We start from the raw sequence: 21766 nt of genomic DNA, 5'->3' as shown, positions 1-21766 counted from the left end.
ATATCATTAAGTGCTGGCGTCTGCGGAGATAATATTCTCGCAAATAACCTTGATTTTATGTACTTTTATTATACTGAATAACTTAGAGTGGAGATTCAGATGTTTGTTTGGAAAATGCTCAGAATTTCCAACACTTGAAAAAGAAAATCTGTGTTCGGGATAGCCCTAATAAGTAAGTGACCTCTAAAAGGGAAAGTGTCTGTGGTTTCTATCCAGTGCTGTGCTTGTGTTTTTCTACCAGCTGTACTTGGAAGTTCTCCCTGAGGACAAGAGTCAGTGGATCAATAAGACCAAGGAACTGCGGTCTCATTACGAGAAGATTAAAGAGACTGTGAGTGAGCCTGTTGCAGCACATTCTTAAAGCTAACTCCTCGCTTTCTGGTACACAATAAAATCCCAGTGTTAATTTATCTCCGAAGAAGAGATAAAAGGACCAAATGCTCCCTCGGGTGAGTCGGGTCCATTTGGTTCTATTTGTACACTCTTCTGAGTTAAATTGACACTAATGATTTTACTGGGTAACATGAATCTGTGGTTATGTATAGCACATTTCAACAAGGCAGTTCAAAGTGCTTTACATAAAACATTAATCATTAAGACATCACAACGTGACCCATGGCAGAGAGTGATGGCTGTATATTGTTTAGTGATTGGCTCTGTGTGATTATATTTTCTTTTCTTTGTTTTTTCCACCCCTCGCAGCACATCACAAACCCTCGCAAGGCTGCAGGTCAGCAGGATCTGGTGGTCAACAACCCACTCTCCCAAGATGAAGGGGTAAGTATGTGTGTGCATTTGAGAGCGATGTCACTGTTTCATCTACGTTATGCTCTCGTTTCCTGCTAGTTTCAAATGTTTATTAGACATTTCCTCCAACCTCCCCTTGCCTTTAACTCGCACAATAAATGTGTGTGTGTGTGTGTGTGTGTGTGTGTGTGTGTGTGTGTGTGTGTGTGTGCGCGTGTGTGCAAAATCCCTTTGAAAGCGGATGGGTGGATTTTCATGAATCCTGGTGGGAATGATTAACAAGCTGCCCTGATGAGATTAATAAAATGTGGGTCTCTATGTTCGAGATCACAAGCAATGATAATAAAATAATAATACATCAACTTATAGAGTGCTTTTCTTGTTACTGCAAGATGCTTTACATAAACGGAACAAATAAATAATAATGTTTATTATAGCAAAAGAAGTAATGGCCACAAAAGAAGACTGAAAACCTGAAAAAATAAACAATAATAGAACAGTAAAACAAAGGAAATAGGTAATAATAGAACAGTAAAACAAAGGAAATAGGATCAGCCGGGGAAGGCAAGACTGAAGAGGTGGGTTTTAAGGACTGTTTTAAAAGAGGAGAGGGTGGGGGCTGGTCTGAGTCTGACATGGGTTGGCAGTGAGTTCCACAGAGAGGGGGAGGCCTCTGAAAAAGCCCTTCACCCCAGGTTCAGTGCTTAGTCCTGGGGAATTCTATCAAGGTCAAGTCAAGAATGGCAGAGTAGATTGAACCCCTCCCCCCTTTTCTCAGAGAAAGGAAAAAGGTCAAGGTCAAAATTAATGACTAATGTAATCGGTCATAGATCAGAAACAGAGAGACCTTGAACAATAGATGTTGGTCGAGGCAGGGTTTGTTTAATTTCGTGGCATGTTTTGTTTTTATGGTGTGTGTTTGCTTGTGAAAACAGTCTTATGTCCCTCTATCTGGTTTTGGTTCCCTAATCACTATTACGTCCCTCTATCTGGTTTTGGCTCTGTGTCCCTCTGTCTGGTTATTGTCATGGCTCCATACCCCTCTGTCTGTCTCCTTTATCCAGAGTCTGTGGAACAAGTTCTTCCAGGACAAAGAGCTGAGGAGCATGATCAAACAGGATGTGATGCGAACGTGAGTCTCGACATCATCCATTGTTTTCCCCCCCTACTATTGATGAATGCAAATGCTATTCCCCTCATCCATCATTCCCTTTCGTCCTATCATCATATTGTGTATGTGTGTGCGTGTCTAGGTTCCCAGAGATGCGTTACTTCCAGGAGGAGGACGTGAGGACCAAGTTGACAGACATCCTGTTCTGTTACGCCAGAGAGAATGAGCAGCTGCTGTATAAACAGGTATCATCATCGTCATAATCATCATCAGCCACCATAGCGGCTTCAGGCAACCCTCCTCTCTCCGTCCGTATTGCTTCCTCATTGTCTCCCTCTCTCGGTCATTCTTGCATTATCACCCCCTCTTATTCTCTCTGTCTATCACACTCGGTCCATCTGTGTGTCTGTCTCTCTCTTTCTCTCTTTCTCTTCCTTATCCTTCTCTCTCACACAAAGGCCAAAATGTCTTCCTCTTTAATGTCCTTACATTATGAAGTAATCATTCTTTGTGACTCATTTTCTGTGGATTTCCTTTTACCGTTTAACTGTTTTGTTATGTAAATGATTTACTTTTATGAATAATTTATTTACAAGGTAGTAATTTGTCTTTCAGCAACCAGTAATTCAGTAACTAGTAAATCAATTTTCTTTAAAGGTGACATGCAAATTAAGAATACAATCTGAGCAGAAGAATGATTTGTCAAGCTGATTATTAATGGTTCTTCTAACAGGTGCCAGGACAAAATGGAAGGGTATCCAATAGGTCCAGTGACTTTAGTGCAAATGAGAAGTGACACTTGGCTGGCTAGTGGCTGAGGGGGTCTAAATGGAAGCTGTCATGGAGGATTATAGAGCTCGTACATCACTATTAAATACACACTGACCATGCTGGACCATATGTTTTGTATTTCTCACCTTCCCTCGCTTTGTCTTTAACCCCCCCCGCCTCTCTCTCTCTCTCTCTCTCTCTCATGCTCCTTTCTCACACTTTCTCTATTTTTAATGTCCTCCTCTCTCATTCCCCTTATGTCTCTCATAATCTTCCTCTCTCTCTTGTTCTCATCCACCTCTCTACCTCTGTTCTCTCCCTTTGTTGTGCTCTCTGTCTCCCATCATTGTCATTTCTATTTCACATTTCTCTCCCCTTTTCTCTCTCTTTCCCTCTCTTTCTTTCTCTCTCTCTCTCTCTCTCTCTCTCTCTCTCTCTCTCTCTCTCTCTCTCTCTCTCTCTCCATAGGGAATGCATGAGTTGCTGGCTCCCATAGTGTTTGTACTTCACTGTGACCACCAGGCCTTTCAGCATGCCAGCGAGACGGCCAACCCCAGGTCAGCCTTCCCACCCCACCACCAACTAACCATCCGACCAAATCCCCCATTTTGTGATAAGCTAAGATAAGCTTCATTCATCCTTGAGGGTAGAGTTGACTCTCATTAGCCAACGTAGATACTGCAGCAAGAGGAAAGTCAACAAACTCTGGAATAAATCCTCAATAAATGCAGCTTAAACAAATGCAAATAAAATCCCTAGAGATGCAGCACAGTGTATATTTATACAAAGCAATCATGATAAAGCACATAGAGTACCTGTACGTAATACCGAAAGAGTGTGTGACTGAGATGTGCAATTGTATAAATAATACAAAATTATTTATCATAACAAATGTTTTGGAACAGAGCACAATCTTTGTATGCATTTTCTGTACATATACATATGGTCTCCATACACTTTCTTCAGCCTCCTGCAAAAGCGTTGAAAAAAAGGCAATAAATCAGGAAATACAAATTAAGTCTCTTTTCTGTCTCTCTCTTTCTTTGACTTTCTTTTGCTCTCTCTGTATTTCTTTATTTCGCTCAATCTCTCTGTCAACATTCCTGTGGTAGATTTGATGTGTATTTCTTTCTCTTTCATCCCACAGTGAGGAGATGAAATCTCTGTTGAATCCAGAGTTCCATGAACACGATGCTTAGTGAGTAAACTCTTTGAATGAACAGAACTTGTTTAACTGTGTTATTAGTCATTTAATTACTGCCCTGATTCTGTATCTACATGAGTCTTTTCCTCATGCCACCTCATTCTTTCACTCTTTCTATCCCTCCTTTTTTGTCAGTTTATTCTCACTCTTTCTCCCATTTCTCCTTTGCTCTCTTATTCTCTTCATTTTCTCTGTCATGCCTCTCATTCTGTGCACTCTCTAATGTCCTCTCTATCTCTCTCCAATATCCCTTCTTTAGTGCCATGTTCTCCCAGCTGATGGAGACAGCAGAGCCCTGGTTCTCTTGCTACGAGAGAGAAGTCAGAAAGGTTGGTCTTAAGCACATGAACCCTAGCATCCCTATTCTGGGGCAAACATTCAGTGAAAATAACAGATCTGCAAACTCACAATGCGTCGCTGCGCGTGTGTACTGCTTTTAAAGTTGTACTGCTAATATTTGTCTTCGATGCATGAGATAAAATCTTTAGGAATGTAGAAACTGTGTAGCATGACCGACTATTGTAAACAGTGCATTCTGGTTAATGTGGTCTACAGGGGAAGGATGAGATGCTGACCAGTATCCCGTTCGCCCGGCCTCAGGACACGGGGCCCTCCGTTGCCATAGTGACCAAAGTCAACCGTATCCAGGACCAGCTAGTGAAGAAGCACGACATAGAGTTGTACATGCACCTTAACCGACTAGAGATCGCTCCACAGATCTACGGCATGTCAGTACACACTGTGTGTGTGTGTGTGTGTGTGTGTGTGTGTGTGGTAGTGTTAGTCTATGCCTCAGGCCTTGACATCTTTAAGTGTATGTGCAATTAGCAGCAGCGATAACACTTCCGGGAATCTGTTGCTGTGCTGAGTGTTAAAACAGGATCTTCAGAGAAGTTGGCAATAAGTTGCACATGATGGTACAGTAGATGATATGTAGTGATTATGTTCAATTCTAGCCTGGAAAACCAGACGAATCTGCCAGTGCGAGGGGAAAAAAAAAGAGTCCTCGGCAGAATATTTTCACAATGATATTGTCTGGCCACGTGAGGCTACAACTTGACCTTTGAGTGACCATACATAATTAGTCTTTGTGTGTGTGTGTGTGTGTGTGTGTGTGTGTGTGTGTGTGTGTGCGTGTGTGCGTGTGCGTGTCCAGTCGGTGGGTGCGACTGTTGTTTGGTCGTGAGTTCCTCTTACAGGACCTATTAGTGGTGTGGGATGCTCTGTTTGCAGACTGTGTCACTCTGGACCTGGTCGACTACACCTTCGTGGCCATGCTGCTTTACATCCGTGACGCATGTATGTACAGTATGCCCTTGTTACACACATCTTAAAGTGGGGTTTGCTGAATTAATTAACCCATTAAGACCTGAGGCCGATTCTACAAATTCCTTCTAAATCAGTAGTTCTCACTCTTTTAAGATTTTTCAAAAATAGTGCTAATCTAGTGTAGTGCTATTTTTGAACAAAAACCTAAAATGACAATGCTTTTCTGGTTTTAATGGGTTAATTAACATATTCAACTCCTTTGAACACTGTTTCAGAGTTATAGTGAATTTAATTCTTATTAATCTAATTTTATCTAACATAATCTAGAGACCCTCATTGTGGCTGCAGAGTTAATTAATCTAAAAATCTAATTTAATATTTTAATAATTATTGTGTCAGGCAGCAGACAACGTCAAACTCCTTTGAACACTGTTTTTCAGAGATATAGCAAATGTCATTCTTATTAATCTATTAATTCTTATCTAATCTAATATGGAGCGGCTGCAGAGTTCATTAATCTAATAACCTAATTTAATAATGTAACTATTTAATCAGACCGCTGACAACGTCGTCAGATGGGGGAGGGGGTTCTCTCAGTAAACTGTAGTTTGGGCCATTCATCAATCAAATAAATGATGTTTATTGTTTACATAATTGAACTGCAATGCACATTTCCCTCTAATATGCAGCGCGAGTGCCTGTAGTTGTTTAGACCCCATAGCCTGAGAGGACGTTCAGAATTGAAACGTGTTCTGTTGACTGATTCAGTCAGCGAATGATCTGCCATTTCAGTGAGTGGCTACGCAACGCAGGCGGGAATAGTACTGAACGAACTGGTGAAGGAAGGGGCCAAATGCCCGAAGGGCGCTTTTTTTCTAGTCATATCCAATGAGGGTCTGTGGCCTACTATGCATATCAAACTGGGGGTCCTTGAAATGAAAAAGGTTTATAACCACTGGTCTAAATGAGAACTCACACACAGTTACTGATGAGTATTTACCTTTTGGTGATAATGTATTTGTGTGTCTTGCAGTGATAGCTAGTAATTTCCAGACGTGCCTGGGCCTGCTAATGCACTACCCTCCTGTGGGGGATATCCACGCTTTACTACACAAAGCTCTGTTTCTCCGAGATCCTAAGGTAAGCATGCACCACTGCGGTTTGTCTCTCATTTAGCTATTGAATGAAGAGACGTATACAATGTATAGCAAAGAGTTGGTTCACTCTTTTGCTATACATTTTGTTTACTCACTCACTTTTTGACTGCAAGTATTCCATGCTCTCATGATGTCCCTCCCTCTCTCGCTCATTTACTGATTCACTCGCACTGTTTGTCACTCACATTCTCTCCCATGCCGTATCCCTCTGTCATGTACCCAAAATCCAAAGTAAGGCTCATACACATCCCCTCTGTGCATGCGTGTTCGTTGACCCCGCCATACTTCTCCCGGCACACAGCGTCTCTTGTTGCCCTCTCCATGACGCATGCAGTCACCACCACACAATCTGTGACATGGAGTAGAGGGAAGGGTGATAGAATGTGACAGAAACACACACTTGGGTTGCCACCTCATACTGTAGGTTCCATCCCCATTACAATCATGCGTAGGGGGCTCATTGGGCGGGTGGACAAAAGAGACTCATCGGCTCATAGATACTGTACCCACTCCGAAATACAAAGGAATGCTTGTTTGTTTAAATGTTTGTCTCCTCGGGCAGACAGAAATGTCACTCCTCCACCCTCTCCTCCACCCTCTCCTCCACCCCCTCCTGATTTTGTCTGCCGTGCAAGCCGTGCATCAGATGTGACTTGCTCGGACGCAGTAAAGTTGGATGATGCTTGTGTGTTTTCTCACAAAATCCTGTAAAGGACTAAAACAAAAATGTCACAAACATAAGGATAAGATCCACAGTAGTAGTGCTGTGCAAGTGATTTTGTTATTCCTTGTTCTATTTAGAACAATCCTCGGCCCGTCAACTACCAGTTCCAACAGAACCTGGACTACTACAAGACCAGAGGGGCCGACCTGGTGAACAAAACCCGGTAATAGTCCTACATAGCTCCTTCCTGTAGCCCTTAACTTCCTGTACTTGAAGTTAGACACTTTCGGCAGTAGTTCTTGTCCTGTCTACACAGCTCTCAATATGTATTGTTTCTCTCAATCTCCCTCTATTTCTTTGTCATGTTGTTTCTTCTTATTTGTATATCTGTTTCTTACATTTATCTTCTTCGTCTCTCACCTTCCTCCCATGCTAGTAGTGCCAAAACAGCCCCTCTGAACATCAACAAGGTGTCAAGCAGCCTCCTGAACTTTGGCAGGAAGCTCATCGCCCCGGCCATTGCGGGAGGCTCCGGGGGCGTCTCGCCAATCAACAGTGAGGTGCACGCCTCTTCCATCCCGGGCCCCGCCATCACGGCCCTGCCTCCACGCCCCTTGTCCGAAGCCCCGTCGACCAACAGCCCTCTGCAGACGCAGAGTCACCCCCAGTCACCGCACTACCGCCTGCTCAAGTCTGAGAGCATGCCTGTTCACCTCAGTAAAGGTAGGCGTAGGCAGGTGATGCACACTGCAACACTCAAACAGGAGTTTGATGAGTTAGAGCCATACAGATTATTTGCCATTGTTTGACTTTTTTTGTGCAGCTGGGTTAGGGTTGTGTCCTGATTCTTTCAACCTGCTGTCCCTATTTGGAGCATGTCAAAAGTTTTCAAAGCTACTTTTTGAACAGTTAGAATTGTACGATATTTGTGTTTAATTGTATTTTTGTGTATAAATTAAGTATTCTATTTGGCACCTTTTGACAAAATATCAGTCAAAACATCTTGTCATTTGGAACTCTCCAAAATCGGGATCGGCATCGGACCCAAAAATCTGGCATCGGTCGGGCTCTACTCCTGAATGTAAACACTGATGCTGATGCAGTTAGTTTAACCACTTAGACCCTAGTGTCCCTATTCTGGGCATGTCATAGGCAGGTTTAAGTGGTTAAAGCCTTATATTTGTTTAAGTTGGTTCATTTCACTCTCTTTTGTTATAATAAACACACACACACACACACACACACACTTATTTGATAAATATTTTGTTTATTCTTTTGTTAATTTTCTTTAGCTAACTAATGACCAATTCCCTTAGTGCTGGTACTGTACTAACTGGTGAATTAACTGCATGTATATATTTCATAACATTGTTTTGTCTGGATGTAGGCAAATTTGGCTTTTTGAGTGGTGTATGTACACGTGCGCACTCAAGTATGTGTATGTGTGAGTGCATGTGTGTAGGGTTAGGATCATTTAAGGATTTTAACGATTCCCTCTTAACGGTCAGATTCCTTAACGGTTCCCTTTAACAATTCCTATATTTTAATAATTTTGGTCATTGCTTTATTAAAAATGTTGATAAACACAAATTCAATCATACATACAATTACATACTGTATATACTGTATTATTGTAGTGGTTCTCAAGTGAGGTCCAGGGACCCTCTGGGTTACTTGAGGGGGTTCCAAATGGACCGTTACAGGTCTGTAACTCTGGTTATGATGGTCCTTGAAATGTAAAAGTCTGAGAACCACCGGTATTGTAATTGTATAGCAGACGTGAAGACCACATACCAACTATGACAGTGTGAAGAAAAAAACCCAATGCGGTTCCTCAATGTTGGATCCAGTTCTGGATCCCAACCCTACAGTATGTTTGTTCGAGTGCATGTGTGTGTGTGTGTGTGTGTGTGTGTGTGTGTGTGTGCATTCAGCGGCCTCAGCCTGACTCTCCTGTCTGTTAGATGTAGTTTCAGACGGATTGGCTCAGGTCTCTCTCCCAGTCCAGACTTACACTGACACACAAGGTAATTGCTGCCATGGCAACCACTTGTGTGTGTATACTGTGTGTCATCGTTGGCATGCCTAACTGATAAGTGTGTGTGTGTGTGTGTGTGTGTGTGTGTGTGTGTGTGTGTGTGTGTGTGTGTGTGTGTTTTAATTCACTGTTTCTCAACGTCTAGTCTGGGGCCCTGGTGGTCCCCAGACCCGACATTAAGAAGCAATGCTTTAATTTAAGTTATCTTATATGTGCTGCTACTGTGTATGCGCTGCTACATACTGTATGTACAGCTACATACTGTATGTACTGCTACAGTTACTCACTGGAGTTTCCTCCGTCTCATCTATGCTTGTAGGGCTGCAACTATTGCTTATTTCCTTGATTAATCGAGAAGCTATTTATATATATATTCCTTGATGAATAGAGAAGATATATAGATATAGATATAGATATAGATATATAGATATATAGATATAGATATATATATAGATATAATTTTATTTGTATTTTTCCCAATGAATCGATTAACCACTTAAACCGTATTTCATACTTTGTCACAGTGTTCTGCAAAAATTGTGAAAACAGCTGATCTACAAGCTCACAATGTGCCGCCTCGCAACACATTGTAAGCTTTTGGATCAGCTATTTTGACTCATTTTGGTTTTTTAATTTATAAAAAAAGATTTGTGCACATGACATGCCAAATTAGGGATTGATTTATTAATTATTTAATGATTTAAATTATTATTTTATTTCATTAGTGATAATTGATCATTTTTTATGATTGATTAAATTGATTAGTTTGATTAACTATTGCACCCCTCAATGCTAGCCAATATTACAAATCTTGTACTATTATTGTAGAACCCATATATTGCATGTAATACTGACATTTGGCCAGCAGATGGCCAAATACATGTGGAAAACTGCCAAGATGAGATGAGGAAAGACTTAATTAATGCTGCCTTTCAGTTGGCAAAAGAAGTTCATCGGCCTGCTTATTACGGTCCTAAATCCAGCTTCTACATTCCTATACTCTGATGCACTTGAACATAAAATTGACAATGAAAGCAACATAACAGTGTTAATCTATCTGTCTGTCTTTCTGTATCTATACACACGGATGACAAGTAAAAGGAAAAACATGAATAATTGAGGAGCACAATGCATCTGCTTCCATACAGGTGGACTGCATGATACAATTAATCAATAAACATCCTGTCATGTATGAAAATGCTGAGCAGGCCCTGTTGACCTCTATTTTGGATGAAGATGGCAAGAGGAAAAATTACTGTGACAAAGGGTTCGTTATTGGCTGGCACATATGGAAGGAGCTCTTCCTACCTGAAAGCCTCGCCATATCCACTCCCACCAAGTCACAGTGCTCTCATATATCTCATCATTCAAATACAACATTAGTAAATATGGTTTATTAGAATGGTGTTCCGTGCCTCCACTACAGTTGCAGTTAGAGAAGTCTTCCATCCCTCCGCTGGTGTTCCATCCCTCCACTACTGTGACAGTTATAACGGTGTTCCATGCCTCCACTACAGTTACAGTTATAATGGTGTTTCATGCCTCCACTAGAGTTACAGTTATAATGGTGTTTCATGCCTCCACTAGAGTTACAGTCAGAGTACAATCTATGCCAAGCCACGTTGAAACTGTTCTGGTGGCTCGTGGCGGCCTTTGTTTTTACCTTTAATTTGTCAACCCATCTAGATCCAGTATATACTGTCTATTGCTGCATTTTTACCTTTCCTAAACAGACTGATAATAATGTGTGTAATTGTATTTACTTTTAAGTGCATAGAGAGAAGATCATGGATCTTTATACAATATACTTTTTAAGCGGTTCACAGTTTACTTGCGACAGTACAGTATGTCAGCTCACTACATCTGTACATCTGTCTTCCTCTCTCTGTCTTTGTTCATCAATTTTTTTCCTTCAATCTCTCGCTCTCTCTCCCCCTTCCTTGCTCCCTTTCCTAGGCCAAACCTCCAGGACACTAAGCTCCTCCCCCAGCACAGAGAGCCTGTGCCACGCCACGGCCTCCCCGCCCCTCCCTCTGTCCAGGGGAAGTGACGGCAGCACTTCGTCTCCGCCCCTTTCTGCCACCAAGAAGGAGTCGTTCTTCGCCATCACCCGCTCGCGCTCCCACAGCAAGTCAATGGGCAAGAAAGAGAGCGTGAGTTGGTGTTCTTGTCCTCCGCTTGTCTGTCTTTTACCTGTCTCGCTACCGTTATCTCTGTCCTTGTCCTAGGTCACTGTCCCAGTTACTGTAATTGTATATGACTCACTCACTGTCTGCCTCTTCTTTTTTCTTTTTTTTTTTTTGGGGGTTTTGGGGCGTTTATTATTGATAGGCTGACAGGAAATGGGGAGAGAGATGGGGATTGACAGGCAGCAAAGGCCGTCTGGATCGGGACTCGAACCTCGACGCGCTGTCAGGCTACTTTGTAGCCTAGGCGCTGTCTGTGCCTCTTTGAACCCCAGCATCCCTTTTCTGGGGGAAACGTTTGCAAAGAAATGGCAGATCTGCAAACTCACAACGTGCTGCGAGCTTGTAGATCGGCTATTTTTGGCGCAGAGATTTGGTGTAGAGTTAAAAAAAAGTACAGATGCAACTCAGGTTCGTTTTGTGGTTAATTCCTTCTACGGTCTCATCTGGTTTGTCTGTGTTGGATTCTCTTTTTCTTGTGTCCCTATTTGCCCTTTATTTTCCTTCCATCCCTCCTCGTTGACCTCCACCCCTCCCCCATTCCACTCTGACTCTCCATTTTGTTTTCCACGCCTGTGTGTGTGTGTGTGTGTGTGTGTGTGTGTGTGTGTGTGTGTGTGTGTGTGTGTGTGGGTGGGGGGTGTATATGTGTGTACGTGTTCTCAGCAGGACGAGGACCTGGAGGCCCAGGTGTCCTTCCTGCAGGGTCAGATCAACGACCTGGAGGCCATGAGTAAATACTGTGCCAAGATGATGAACACACATATCTGTGAGTCAAACAGCCACCTACTGTATACCAGGCTGCATCACACCACCTCACCCCTCTAACCCATTCAATCCTGGAACGCATCTTTTTAGATTTCTTTGGCTATTTTTTTTTTAATCGTGAAAATGTGTGCAAATCTTTGAATAAATATATTTTAAAGCGAACATTGGTAAAATATTTTGTTCCAGGGACCTCCTGAAGCAAAGATTTGAGTTAAAAATGTTGTTTCAGAAAGATTGTTCAAAAATAGCAGTTGTACAAGCTCATAGCATGGCACTCAGTACCGCGCTATGAGCTTGTATATTTGCAATTTTTTATAGCCAAAGTATAAAATAATGGTTATAGCTAAAATCTAAAATGACACGGATGCGTCCCCGGATTTGAATTGGCTAAACCAGCCATTCCCAAACTGTTGCTGCAAGGATGTTGCTAGATTTAATTGACGATATAACAATAATGTCATGGTATTTCTTCCTTAAAACCTTGATAAATGTGTTATCATAGCGATACCACTCAATAGAAACTTAAAGTATTCTATGTTGGTTCCATTGATCCAAGCCGGAACGCTTCAATGATCATTAAAATAAACATATTCTGAAAATGCACCCATCTGACCTGATCTGAGTGGTCAGATGGGTGGGCCCTGATCCAGAAAAGGTTTGGGAACCACTGCTCTAAACTGACTACACACACACACACACACACACACACACACACACACACACACACACACACACGCACATAACAGCAACCCTCAGATTTGAATTGATTCACCCGGTACAATAAATTGTATTAGGAATAATTATGAACTGGTTGTTTGTCTCTGTCTCACAGGTAAGATCCAGGAAGTTATTCTACAGGAGCACCTGGAGAAAGAGGACGAGGTCCTGGTGTCGCTGGCAGGTCTTAAACAGGTGTGTGTAAGTGTTACTATACTTGTAAGGACTAATTGTCCTCACAAGTATTTTAGAAATGGACATTATTTGTTAACCTAAGCGGCATGGCTCGTCCTGCCAGATCAAGGACATCCTGAAGGGCTCGCTGCGCTTCAACCAGAGCCAACTGGAGGCAGAGGAGAACGAGGAGATCACCATCGCAGACGACCACTACACCTCCACGGCAGCCATGCAGCAGGCCAATAACCACCGGCAGCCCGCCACAGCCGACCACAGCCAGCAGCAGGGCCGCGACTCGGACCAAGACGGCATCAGCGGCAGCGCTGACGAGAAGGAAGAGGACGAACAGGTGCAGACAACACAACAGTAGCAGGTTAATAAGGCTAGCAGCGCTAGCTACAAGCATCACTGGTGGACAGTGACTAAGTACATTTACTTGAGTACTGTACTTATGTAAAGTTTTTGTTTTCTTTTGCAAGCTCACGACTTTCTCTATGCCACATTTCAAATAGAAATATTGGGCCTGATTCACTAAGCTGTTTACGCCCAGATTTTGAACGTAAAGGAATTAACGCAACTTCCCACGTTAGTAGTCTGATTCAGCATTCTTTTTTTAGTCGGTGAATTTTGCGGGATGTCTGCTATTTCTCACGTCTGCTCGGAGACAGACTTACATGGGACCAAAGCTTGCGTATGTCATTAGAATGCCTTATTCTTCATGCAAAATCAATTACGATAGTGCCAAAACTCAAACAAAATATGTATGTGCCCAACATTTGTCAACACATATAAAAAATAAAGAAAAAATATGTCAAACGATCTATTGCTTGTATGCATATTATAGACATGATGCAAATTCAACCGTTTTATTTTTATTTTCAGTTGACGCATTTAGAGCTAAATTATTAGTTCCCTAGCTGTTTGCCGTCTTTGCAAGTGTGGCCACAGTTTTGCTATTGGACTGTCATGCCAACTCCAATGTTGCGCTATTCATTTATAATATTGACCAAATCACATGTCATGAACGCAGTCTTACCATCTTTTTACCTCGGCAAAGGTGAGTGAGCAGTTATTCAGTAGAAAGGGCTTCGTGAGGTTAAACTTAGTAAACTAACTTATTATTCTCATTGGACACACCCAAGTTGTCAAGTGGGTGCGTCCCGTGGCTCCCACGTGTTGTAAGCTTGTAGATTCGTCCATTTTGAGGAGTGGTGACGTTTTACTTCTGACGTCGACGTTCCCGGTTGCCTTTTATGGTATTAAATGGGACGTGGAGCAATGCAAATGATTCTCTACGTCAACGCGACTGTCTGACAAAAATGAGGAGCACCTGCGATACACACATATCAGAGATTTTCACGCCATTTGCTGAATGGCACGTCAGTTTGTGCTTATCGAAAATACGCACCCCTTTAGTCACTTTATTTAGGCACTATACGAACAGCTTAGTGAATCAGGCCCCATTGTCCTTTTGACTCGCTACATTTCTAGGAAGGGACTCTTATGACCCAAACTTACAAAAATACATTATGAATTTACCACTTAAACTCTATTTAAAAAATCTGCAAGCTCGCATTGTGATGCGATGCATTGTCAACTTGTAGATCGGCTATTTTCACAATTTTTGAACATTTCTGAAATGTAGGTTTTTGTTTACATTTTGGAGGAAATGTTCCAAAGAAATGTACTTCATACTTTGTACTTTTGAATACTTGAGTATTTACTTGAGTATATACTTTGTCCATCGGTGGTGGTTAGAGCTGACTGCAGTCCTGTGTGTGACATACACCAGGGTCTCACACAGTATAGCAGTAAACGGGCATCCGGGATTTAAGGTGGTACAGTATATCCAATGAATTAAGGTTTGGTTGAGTAAAACACAAAGCTGGGGGTTCCTGTTTCTGTGTCTCAGACAGTTAGCATGTGCATGTGTACAGTAGCTAGTATAAAACAAAAACTAGTCTCACTCAACATCATTTGTTTGAATCCAGCTCATGACCACCACGGTGGCTTGTCCTTCACTGTCTCTTCTCTCTTTCCTCTCTTTCCACTGTTCTACAGAAGCAGTGATGCCTAAAACATAATCTAAAGAGGCGCCGCAATTGATTATTCATAGTGGCCATTTCGCTCGTACTCCTACCCGGCCACACAATCGCAACATCTGGGTTTGAGTCAGATTTAAGACATGTGTCGCACACAACACCTCCCTCTCAACTGCCACCTTCCTGTCAACTGCTCTAATAAAGCAGAAATATCTTTAAATAAGAAAAAGCGTCTCTCCAAGACCTATTGTTCTGTTTTGTGTCTCTAGGTGGCGTCATCCCTGGGTTCAGAGGGCAAGAACTGGGATGACTACATCCTGGTGTCCCAGGACGGAGACCTGCAGGCCTCCGAGGGAGCGGGAGGGGCAGGAGGAGGAAGAGGAGGAGATGGGGGTGGGCCCGGTTCAGAGCGCACCCCTCCCATCCAGCACGGGGGCCACAGCTTGGTGCGGATGGAACCGGAGGGCGCCGCGGGGCCCTTCCACGACCCGCTGATGGCTGCGGGAACCTCGGGCTCCTCCAGCCCAGATGAGGGCTCCACCCACAGCAAAGACTCTGACTTCACCATTGTCAACCCCAACGACCTGTGAACTGGCCCAAAGCTCTCTGATCCCATGGCTAATTACTGTACACCCCCCCGCCTCTCTCTCTCTCTCTCTCTCTCTCTCTTTTCTTCCTCCTCAATACCTAATCATACGTTGAGGATGTAAAACGGGGGAACCTGACCTGAGATCAGCGAGGGGCTGAATGTGAAGATGAAATGTTGCACATGTGAACATGAACTGAGACACTGAGCTGGCTGGCTGACCGCAGACAGTCGGTTTAGTCACCTGTACCTTATAATCTCTTTAATTGGTCATGTCTGACACTTTAAATCCTGTATAACCCCATGCTGTATATGCTGTCCTCTACCTAATGCCTGTCCTCCTGTCCTTGGACTTTGTGGCGCCCTCTGTTTTAACAACAGAGGGCGCCATTGGACTCCTTTCTGAGACAGCGCATTATTGCTCTCAAGAGTTATGGACTTTATATTGCATTTATCAATTGATTGGGGGCTTCACTGAGCTCGATGTACTTATTGGAGTGTAATAACCATGCTTCTCCTGACGGTGGAGCTCTTGCCATACCTCTCTGTGTGTATAATGTCTGTCTGAGTGTCCTCTCCGAGGATGCATGCATTACCTCCATCTTCTGTCTGATATTCAACGTAAAGCCTAATTTATTCTTTGTCGCGAGTCTCTGTGACTGGCCGAAAAATATTTTAAGCAGAAAAACACGGCACATTTTAAAAGTATAAATTAGGCTTCAGAATGGTGTCCATTGCCGCTGTCTTAATACTGTGTTGGTGGTCTAGGGCAAGTTCCTCCTAAATCCTCTGAAAAACCAGTGCCTCAAACCATGCTGTCCTCTCAACCAAGATGAAACCTAAATCTAAACCCTTTGTTTGTTTGTTTGTCTGTTTAGTTTTTTAAGAGAATATTTTAACCCATAGATCCACATTTCCTCCGCAAGAATGATTAAATTATGTATTAAGGTCGTCTTGTTTTTTTCTTTCTTTTTATTTTGCAAAAAAATCGATTCCATGGTAACGTTTTTATGTGGTAGTGAGCTGAGGGTTTACTTCCTTCTGTTTTTGTTTCTCATGTCATTCAGTTCCTGCTTCCTGTGGTAGCTCTGTCTAGAGCAGTGCACACAAAGAATGTCTCTCTAGTCAACCATCCAATGTAAGTAACAATAGACAAATAAAAAGAACATTGGATATTCATCCTATGGAATAGTCACTGTCTGGGATTATCGTGTGTGTGTGTGTGTGATAAATACGTTGACATTTCCAAAAATATTTATATCAATTCATTTAAGCCTAGAATCAAGCCATCCAGGGTCCTGGTGAATCATGACCATTAAACATTTTTTTCTGTGATATTTGTATTTATTTTATATTTAATTATATGATATACTATATGTAATAAATACCCTTTGTTTAAAATAATTGATATAAATATTTTTGGAAATGTCAATGGGGAAAATGCATTGACTATTTTGAAGTGGAACCAGAAAATGGCCGCCACTGCTATGCCCTATACTGCCTCCCCCTGGTCAGCCGGGATGCCTGACGGAGGGGAAAAAAACTGGTTGGAATTACGTGTTCCTTCCACGCGCTACGTCTAACCAGGGAACCTCCCCCCTGTCGGGTGATAAGAAGCGGCTTGCTAGCTCTCATGCATTGAAGAAGGCATGAGCTCGGCTCTAGGCTCTCCCTTGGCTGGCAGAGGGAGTGTAGCGCCCAGGATTACGTAGACAATTGGCACTGGGTGAACAAATGGGTTACAAAAAATCGTGGCATAAAATAAAAAATAAAAAAATACAAAAACTGTTAGGGAATAAATGCATTAAATGGAAGTATGTGTTTTAGAGATAACATGGGGGTTAAGTGGAACAGGAAAGCAAAAATGGTTTTGAGTTTTGTGTAGTGTCATCTGTAAACTTCGACCCCTACTCATGGAGAAAAACAGAAGTAGACATTTCTAGTGGCATCGGTGTAGAAAAAGTATTTTAGAAGAATAGTTAGAGATTTTTTATTTATTTCCCATTTGGCTGATAATGAAATCTAATTCTTTGATGAACTAAATCTTCCAAATCTAGTTTACAACACAAATACACTGAAATGGAATGTGTTCTTTCAGGATAAATAAGTTACGTAAAATACTTTCATATTCTGCAGGGAAAGGATAGAATCACATAGTAAAATATACAGATTTTGTATTTGCACACAATGTAAGCATTGCTCAAAGTATTTTCCTAAGGCAAAGGTAAGGAATACTGCATTTGATCTTGGTGTTGATTAACACTGATTTCCAGCCGGGGGATTTGTTCAGAAAGACACGAAAATACAGAACCTAACGGACTCTGCAGTCATTCATTTACATCTCTTTACATTTAGCCAACACTGTTACCCAGAAAAATAATCGGTAGCTTAACCAACTGCTGGATAAACCATTGAATGTTGTTTCTGCACAACAGTGTGAGCAAGTACAATACAATATGGTTTTCAGTGCTTCGCTTAAAGACACAGGATACAGTACATGACAGTACTGAGAGTGCACAAATGGGCCCAAATGGAGCTGTAAGGGTCCATTTGGTTCCATTTGTGCACTCTTAACAGTGCTCTCTTCACAGGGCCTACAGTCTCCTGATTATGACAGGAGGGCACAAGCAGAGGGACATGAAGAGGCCAGGCTGGAGGCTGTAGAGAAGACCTAAAGTAGCTGTGGGTCAGGAGGAGGTGTTACCTCGGGACGCAAGCGAAGGGGAACTATGATGAAAGACCCCAATTCACAGGGAATTCTGAGTCCCCATGACATTTTTGTCTCCGCCAGGCCGAAGGTGTGTGTGTGTGTGTGTGTGTGTGTGTGTGTGTGTGTGTTCGTCCGTCTGTATGTGGACAGCTAATCTCCGGCACTGATCGGTGTGAAACTGTGCACGCACTCCCTGGAGGCCAGAGCAGAACCTCTGCCCCAAATTCTTCAAGTCGGCCAGTTATAGCGCCACCATGAGACAAAATCTTTGCGAAACACATTTTTTGTTACTGCTACTACAGATTTTGTCCAAACCTCATCTCTGTAGTCAGGTGATCAAGACATATCTGTCACATTTCTCGTATTCCATTCCGATTGGCTATGATTGCCTTCCAAAGTTTGTGGGAGTGGCCGTTTTGGCCAAAATGCCATACGTCATAAGCCGAGGAAGAAGCTCCATCCCCCCCAAAAAAATGTATCTCCTCATGGTGGTGCTACAACAACAGCCCACTTCACGTTTTGGCCTATAACTCTTGATCCGTAGATCATACAATCAACATATTTTTTTCCCCTGGAATCCTTGGATCATGATGCAACTTATAGGCCCTGTTTGTGCCATATTACATTTTATGCCATAGTGAGTTTTCTTCAACACACTTTTTGCTACTACTTCAACAGATTTTGACCAGAACTCACAAAGATCGGTGCACATTATCTCTGGGGTTATGTGATCAAGATGTATAATTCATATTTTTCAGATCCCATTCCATCTGGCTATGACCAAAGTTTGTGGGCCGTGGGTAAGGCAACCCGGCCGGCCAGAGACTTTTTGTAGTTTTATATACTGAACATTTTCTTTCTCCCAATTTATTCGTTATGCCAATTAATTCACACATTTCTGTGTTTCCACTGCTAAGCTTCACCTGCCAATTTTGTGCAAACCTTTGAATATATATATTTTTAAGCGAACATTTGTAACTCAAATCTTTGCTTCTGGGGGTCCCTGGAACAAAATATTTGAGATGGGGGGTCCGCGGCCAAATACATAAAATTTTGGGGGTCCTTGACATGAAAAAGTTTGAGAACCACTGCCCTACACGCAGCCATCAGCCTCCCCTGAACTCAGTATAGACGCTTGGCTAAACAGCATGCACGGTGGATTCGAACCCCTAGACTCCAGGGCGGTGGACAGGTACTTTACCCCTGTGCCACCCGAGCGCCCCCATCCCATTGACAACATATCAGCCCCATTTCTTTTATAAAAGTTAAATGGAACCTATAAAACGTGGCATCTTTGACTTCCCCTGTCCTCATTTTTCAGCCTCATTTGGCACTTGTGTTTCAAGTGCATCAGAATGTTACAACACTTTAATTAGATGCCATATGGCAATTCCAGAGCTCAATGGAGAAGTATGACAGAGAAGCATAAATTCTGTTATAAAAATAAATGAGTAAATCAGTCCTTTTCAAATCTCTCCACTTATCTACATTCTTCGGTTCAGTTGTACCTGGTATAGCCGATAGTACAATTATTTATGATTTCCAATACAGATTATATTGCCATGAATTCCATTAGAGATTCCCACAAATATCTTCAGAAAGTGCATTTCCTGAAACCAGCAGGCAAAAGGACTTGAAACGGACTAAGATCAAACTGAATTTTAGCATATCCTGCATCACTGAGCTTTCTTTGCTTGGCAAATTTAGCAGCTCCAGTTTGAACACAGTAAACATCATTCAAGTCTCAGCAGACTTTACACATCCTTTGACTATGGTTTGAATCGCTCCAGGCAGTGCTATGGGGGGAAATAACGGCAATGCAGTAGGGCTGGGCGATTAACCGAAAATGTATTGAAACATCGATATTTAGAACTACTAACAGTTAATCTTGCTCATGAAAGTTCAAATAATCAAGAGGCAGGTTTTTTTGAGGTGTGGTAATAAAAAAATAAAAAATAAAAATTAATCGACATGAAAAAAAATCTAATAGATTTTTTATAATCAACTAAATCGATTAGTATAATTAACCACTTAAACCTGTATTATACTTTATTGTACAGTGGTGGTGTACAGAAATTACAAGCTCACAACGCGTTGCATCGTTGTAAGCACGTAGATCGACTATTTTCACTAATCATAATCGAGGCAAAAGTTTTAGAAAATCGTGATATTGATTTGAAGTCATTTCGCCCAGCCCTACAATCCAGAATGGGAAACAAGAATTGCACATAACAGAAGACAATCAGAACATTTGCTCAATTTAAATCCTGCACACACACATCTGTCATCGTTTATGTCTTTCTGCACTCATTTCTACAGTTTTGACACTCTTCTCTGTCGCTCACAGTGGATTAGTGACAGTGAGTTGTGCTGCAGGTGGATGGAGGCTGGGCTGAGGAGCGTGGGTTTTGAAGCCTTTCCCATTCAACAGCCTCCTTTCCATCTTCATAAAAAATAAGACAGCTTCTAATAACTGCCTGGCTCCCATGTGGAACTCAGGCTTCATGTGGCGAGTCTGTCTGTGACACCAGTCATCTATGACAGGACTCAAGGTTTCAGCCCGATCTGACCGCCAGTCTCTCTTCCATTATAAAATAAAAATTAAATATTGAAAAATATATATAATACATTATGTGAAATGTATGGTACTTCCTTGTACTAATGGTAGCCTGCACAAGAAATTTGGCGATGATCGGACCAGCGGTTTGCGAGATTAGCTCCGGGAAAAAAGACAAACCTATTTGTAGACGGCTCTGTCACTTATAGAGCCATGGTCAACAGACTTATAGCCAGCGATGTGTCCATCACTAATACCTGTTATAGCCTCGTAACTCAGACACCAAACTCTGCCATAGAATCCACGGTGAAATAATATATTTGGGGTGCGTCACAGCAGAGTCTTCCATCAATTCCACAGCGAACTGCTTGTGTATTAGCTGCCACGACGGAGCTATTCACTCGCAACATGACCCACTGATCTAGTTCCACTGGTATACACTGGGGAGGGAGGGATAGTCATGCCAAAAATCAAGTTGGGTCTCTGGGTGGCAGCTATGCCGAAGGCCGCCCTCCTCCTCCTCCTCCTCCAGTGGCGTCTGGAACGGCTGTGGGTTCCAGACCGCTTCGGGACTGGGAGCGGCTACTCCCTGATCCTCCTGCGGCGGCGGCGGCGTGTCCCTGGCTGTCCTTGGTGAGGTTGCTGGTCAGAGCAGCGTAGTGCACCTGCTTCATGTTCTCCTGTACCTCAGCCTTGGCATGCTGCAGCAGATCAGCCTGCCCCTGCGAGCACAATATAGCAATTAGGGCTGCAACCGGTTACTTTTTAGACAAACGAGTAATCTTGAAGCACTAAATTGATTAGTCTGATAACCGCTTAAGCCCTATGTTATATTTTGTCATAAAAGTCAAGCCTTGTGGCTTGCATGTGTTGTGGAATGGTTATTGTAAAACATATACCAGCAAAAGGTTATATCAAAAACTACTTTTGTTTAATTGAAAAAGTACACAGTATGACTTTAAGGGTCTTGCTCAGAGACACTTTGAGACGTAAATGGGCGAGTCGGGGATCGAACCAGTGACCTTGTTCTGATTACCAGACAGCCTCTCTACCCACTCAGCA

General features: G+C 42.4%; 2 protein-coding genes across 8 annotated transcripts in view; one reads left to right on the top strand and one right to left on the bottom strand.

Moving 5' to 3' along the window:
* Positions 1–16632, top strand: part of tbc1d5 (TBC1 domain family, member 5) — a 28647-nt gene extending 12015 nt beyond the window's left edge. Inside the window, exons 6-23 of one of the 7 annotated variants that reach the window (XM_084081265.1) lie at positions 242–331; positions 703–777; positions 1812–1879; positions 2001–2103; positions 3098–3186; positions 3777–3827; positions 4093–4162; positions 4389–4561; positions 4990–5132; positions 6136–6242; positions 7061–7146; positions 7363–7646; positions 8888–8950; positions 10918–11114; positions 11814–11916; positions 12748–12827; positions 12931–13158; positions 15121–16632. In XM_084081265.1, coding sequence (XP_083937391.1) covers positions 242–331; positions 703–777; positions 1812–1879; positions 2001–2103; positions 3098–3186; positions 3777–3827; positions 4093–4162; positions 4389–4561; positions 4990–5132; positions 6136–6242; positions 7061–7146; positions 7363–7646; positions 8888–8950; positions 10918–11114; positions 11814–11916; positions 12748–12827; positions 12931–13158; positions 15121–15441 — 2331 coding nt within the window. In that variant the 3' untranslated portion in view covers positions 15442–16632. Of the gene's footprint in view, positions 1–241; positions 332–702; positions 778–1811; positions 1880–2000; positions 2104–3097; positions 3187–3776; positions 3828–4092; positions 4163–4388; positions 4562–4989; positions 5133–6135; positions 6243–7060; positions 7147–7359; positions 7647–8887; positions 8951–10917; positions 11115–11813; positions 11917–12747; positions 12828–12930; positions 13183–15120 lie in introns of all 7 variants that reach the window. The other 6 variants (XM_084081264.1, XM_084081263.1, XM_084081269.1 and 3 more) reach the window with 6 other exon arrangements.
* Positions 16633–17455: 823 nt separating this feature from the next.
* LOC311062309 (inactive phospholipase C-like protein 2) overlaps positions 17456–21766 on the bottom strand; it is a 43881-nt gene continuing 39570 nt past the window's right edge. Inside the window, exon 12 of the mRNA XM_084081232.1 lies at positions 17456–21426. Coding sequence (XP_083937358.1) covers positions 21199–21426 — 228 coding nt within the window. The 3' untranslated portion in view covers positions 17456–21198. The remainder of the gene's footprint in view (positions 21427–21766) is intronic.

The sequence above is a fragment of the Gymnoscopelus microlampas genome, assembly GCF_963454915.1.
Source record: "Gymnoscopelus microlampas genome assembly, chromosome: 15".
Classification (NCBI taxonomy): Eukaryota; Metazoa; Chordata; class Actinopteri; order Myctophiformes; family Myctophidae; genus Gymnoscopelus; species Gymnoscopelus microlampas.
Note: the sequence above shows the minus strand (reverse complement) of the source record. Positions and strands in the feature narration are given on the sequence as shown.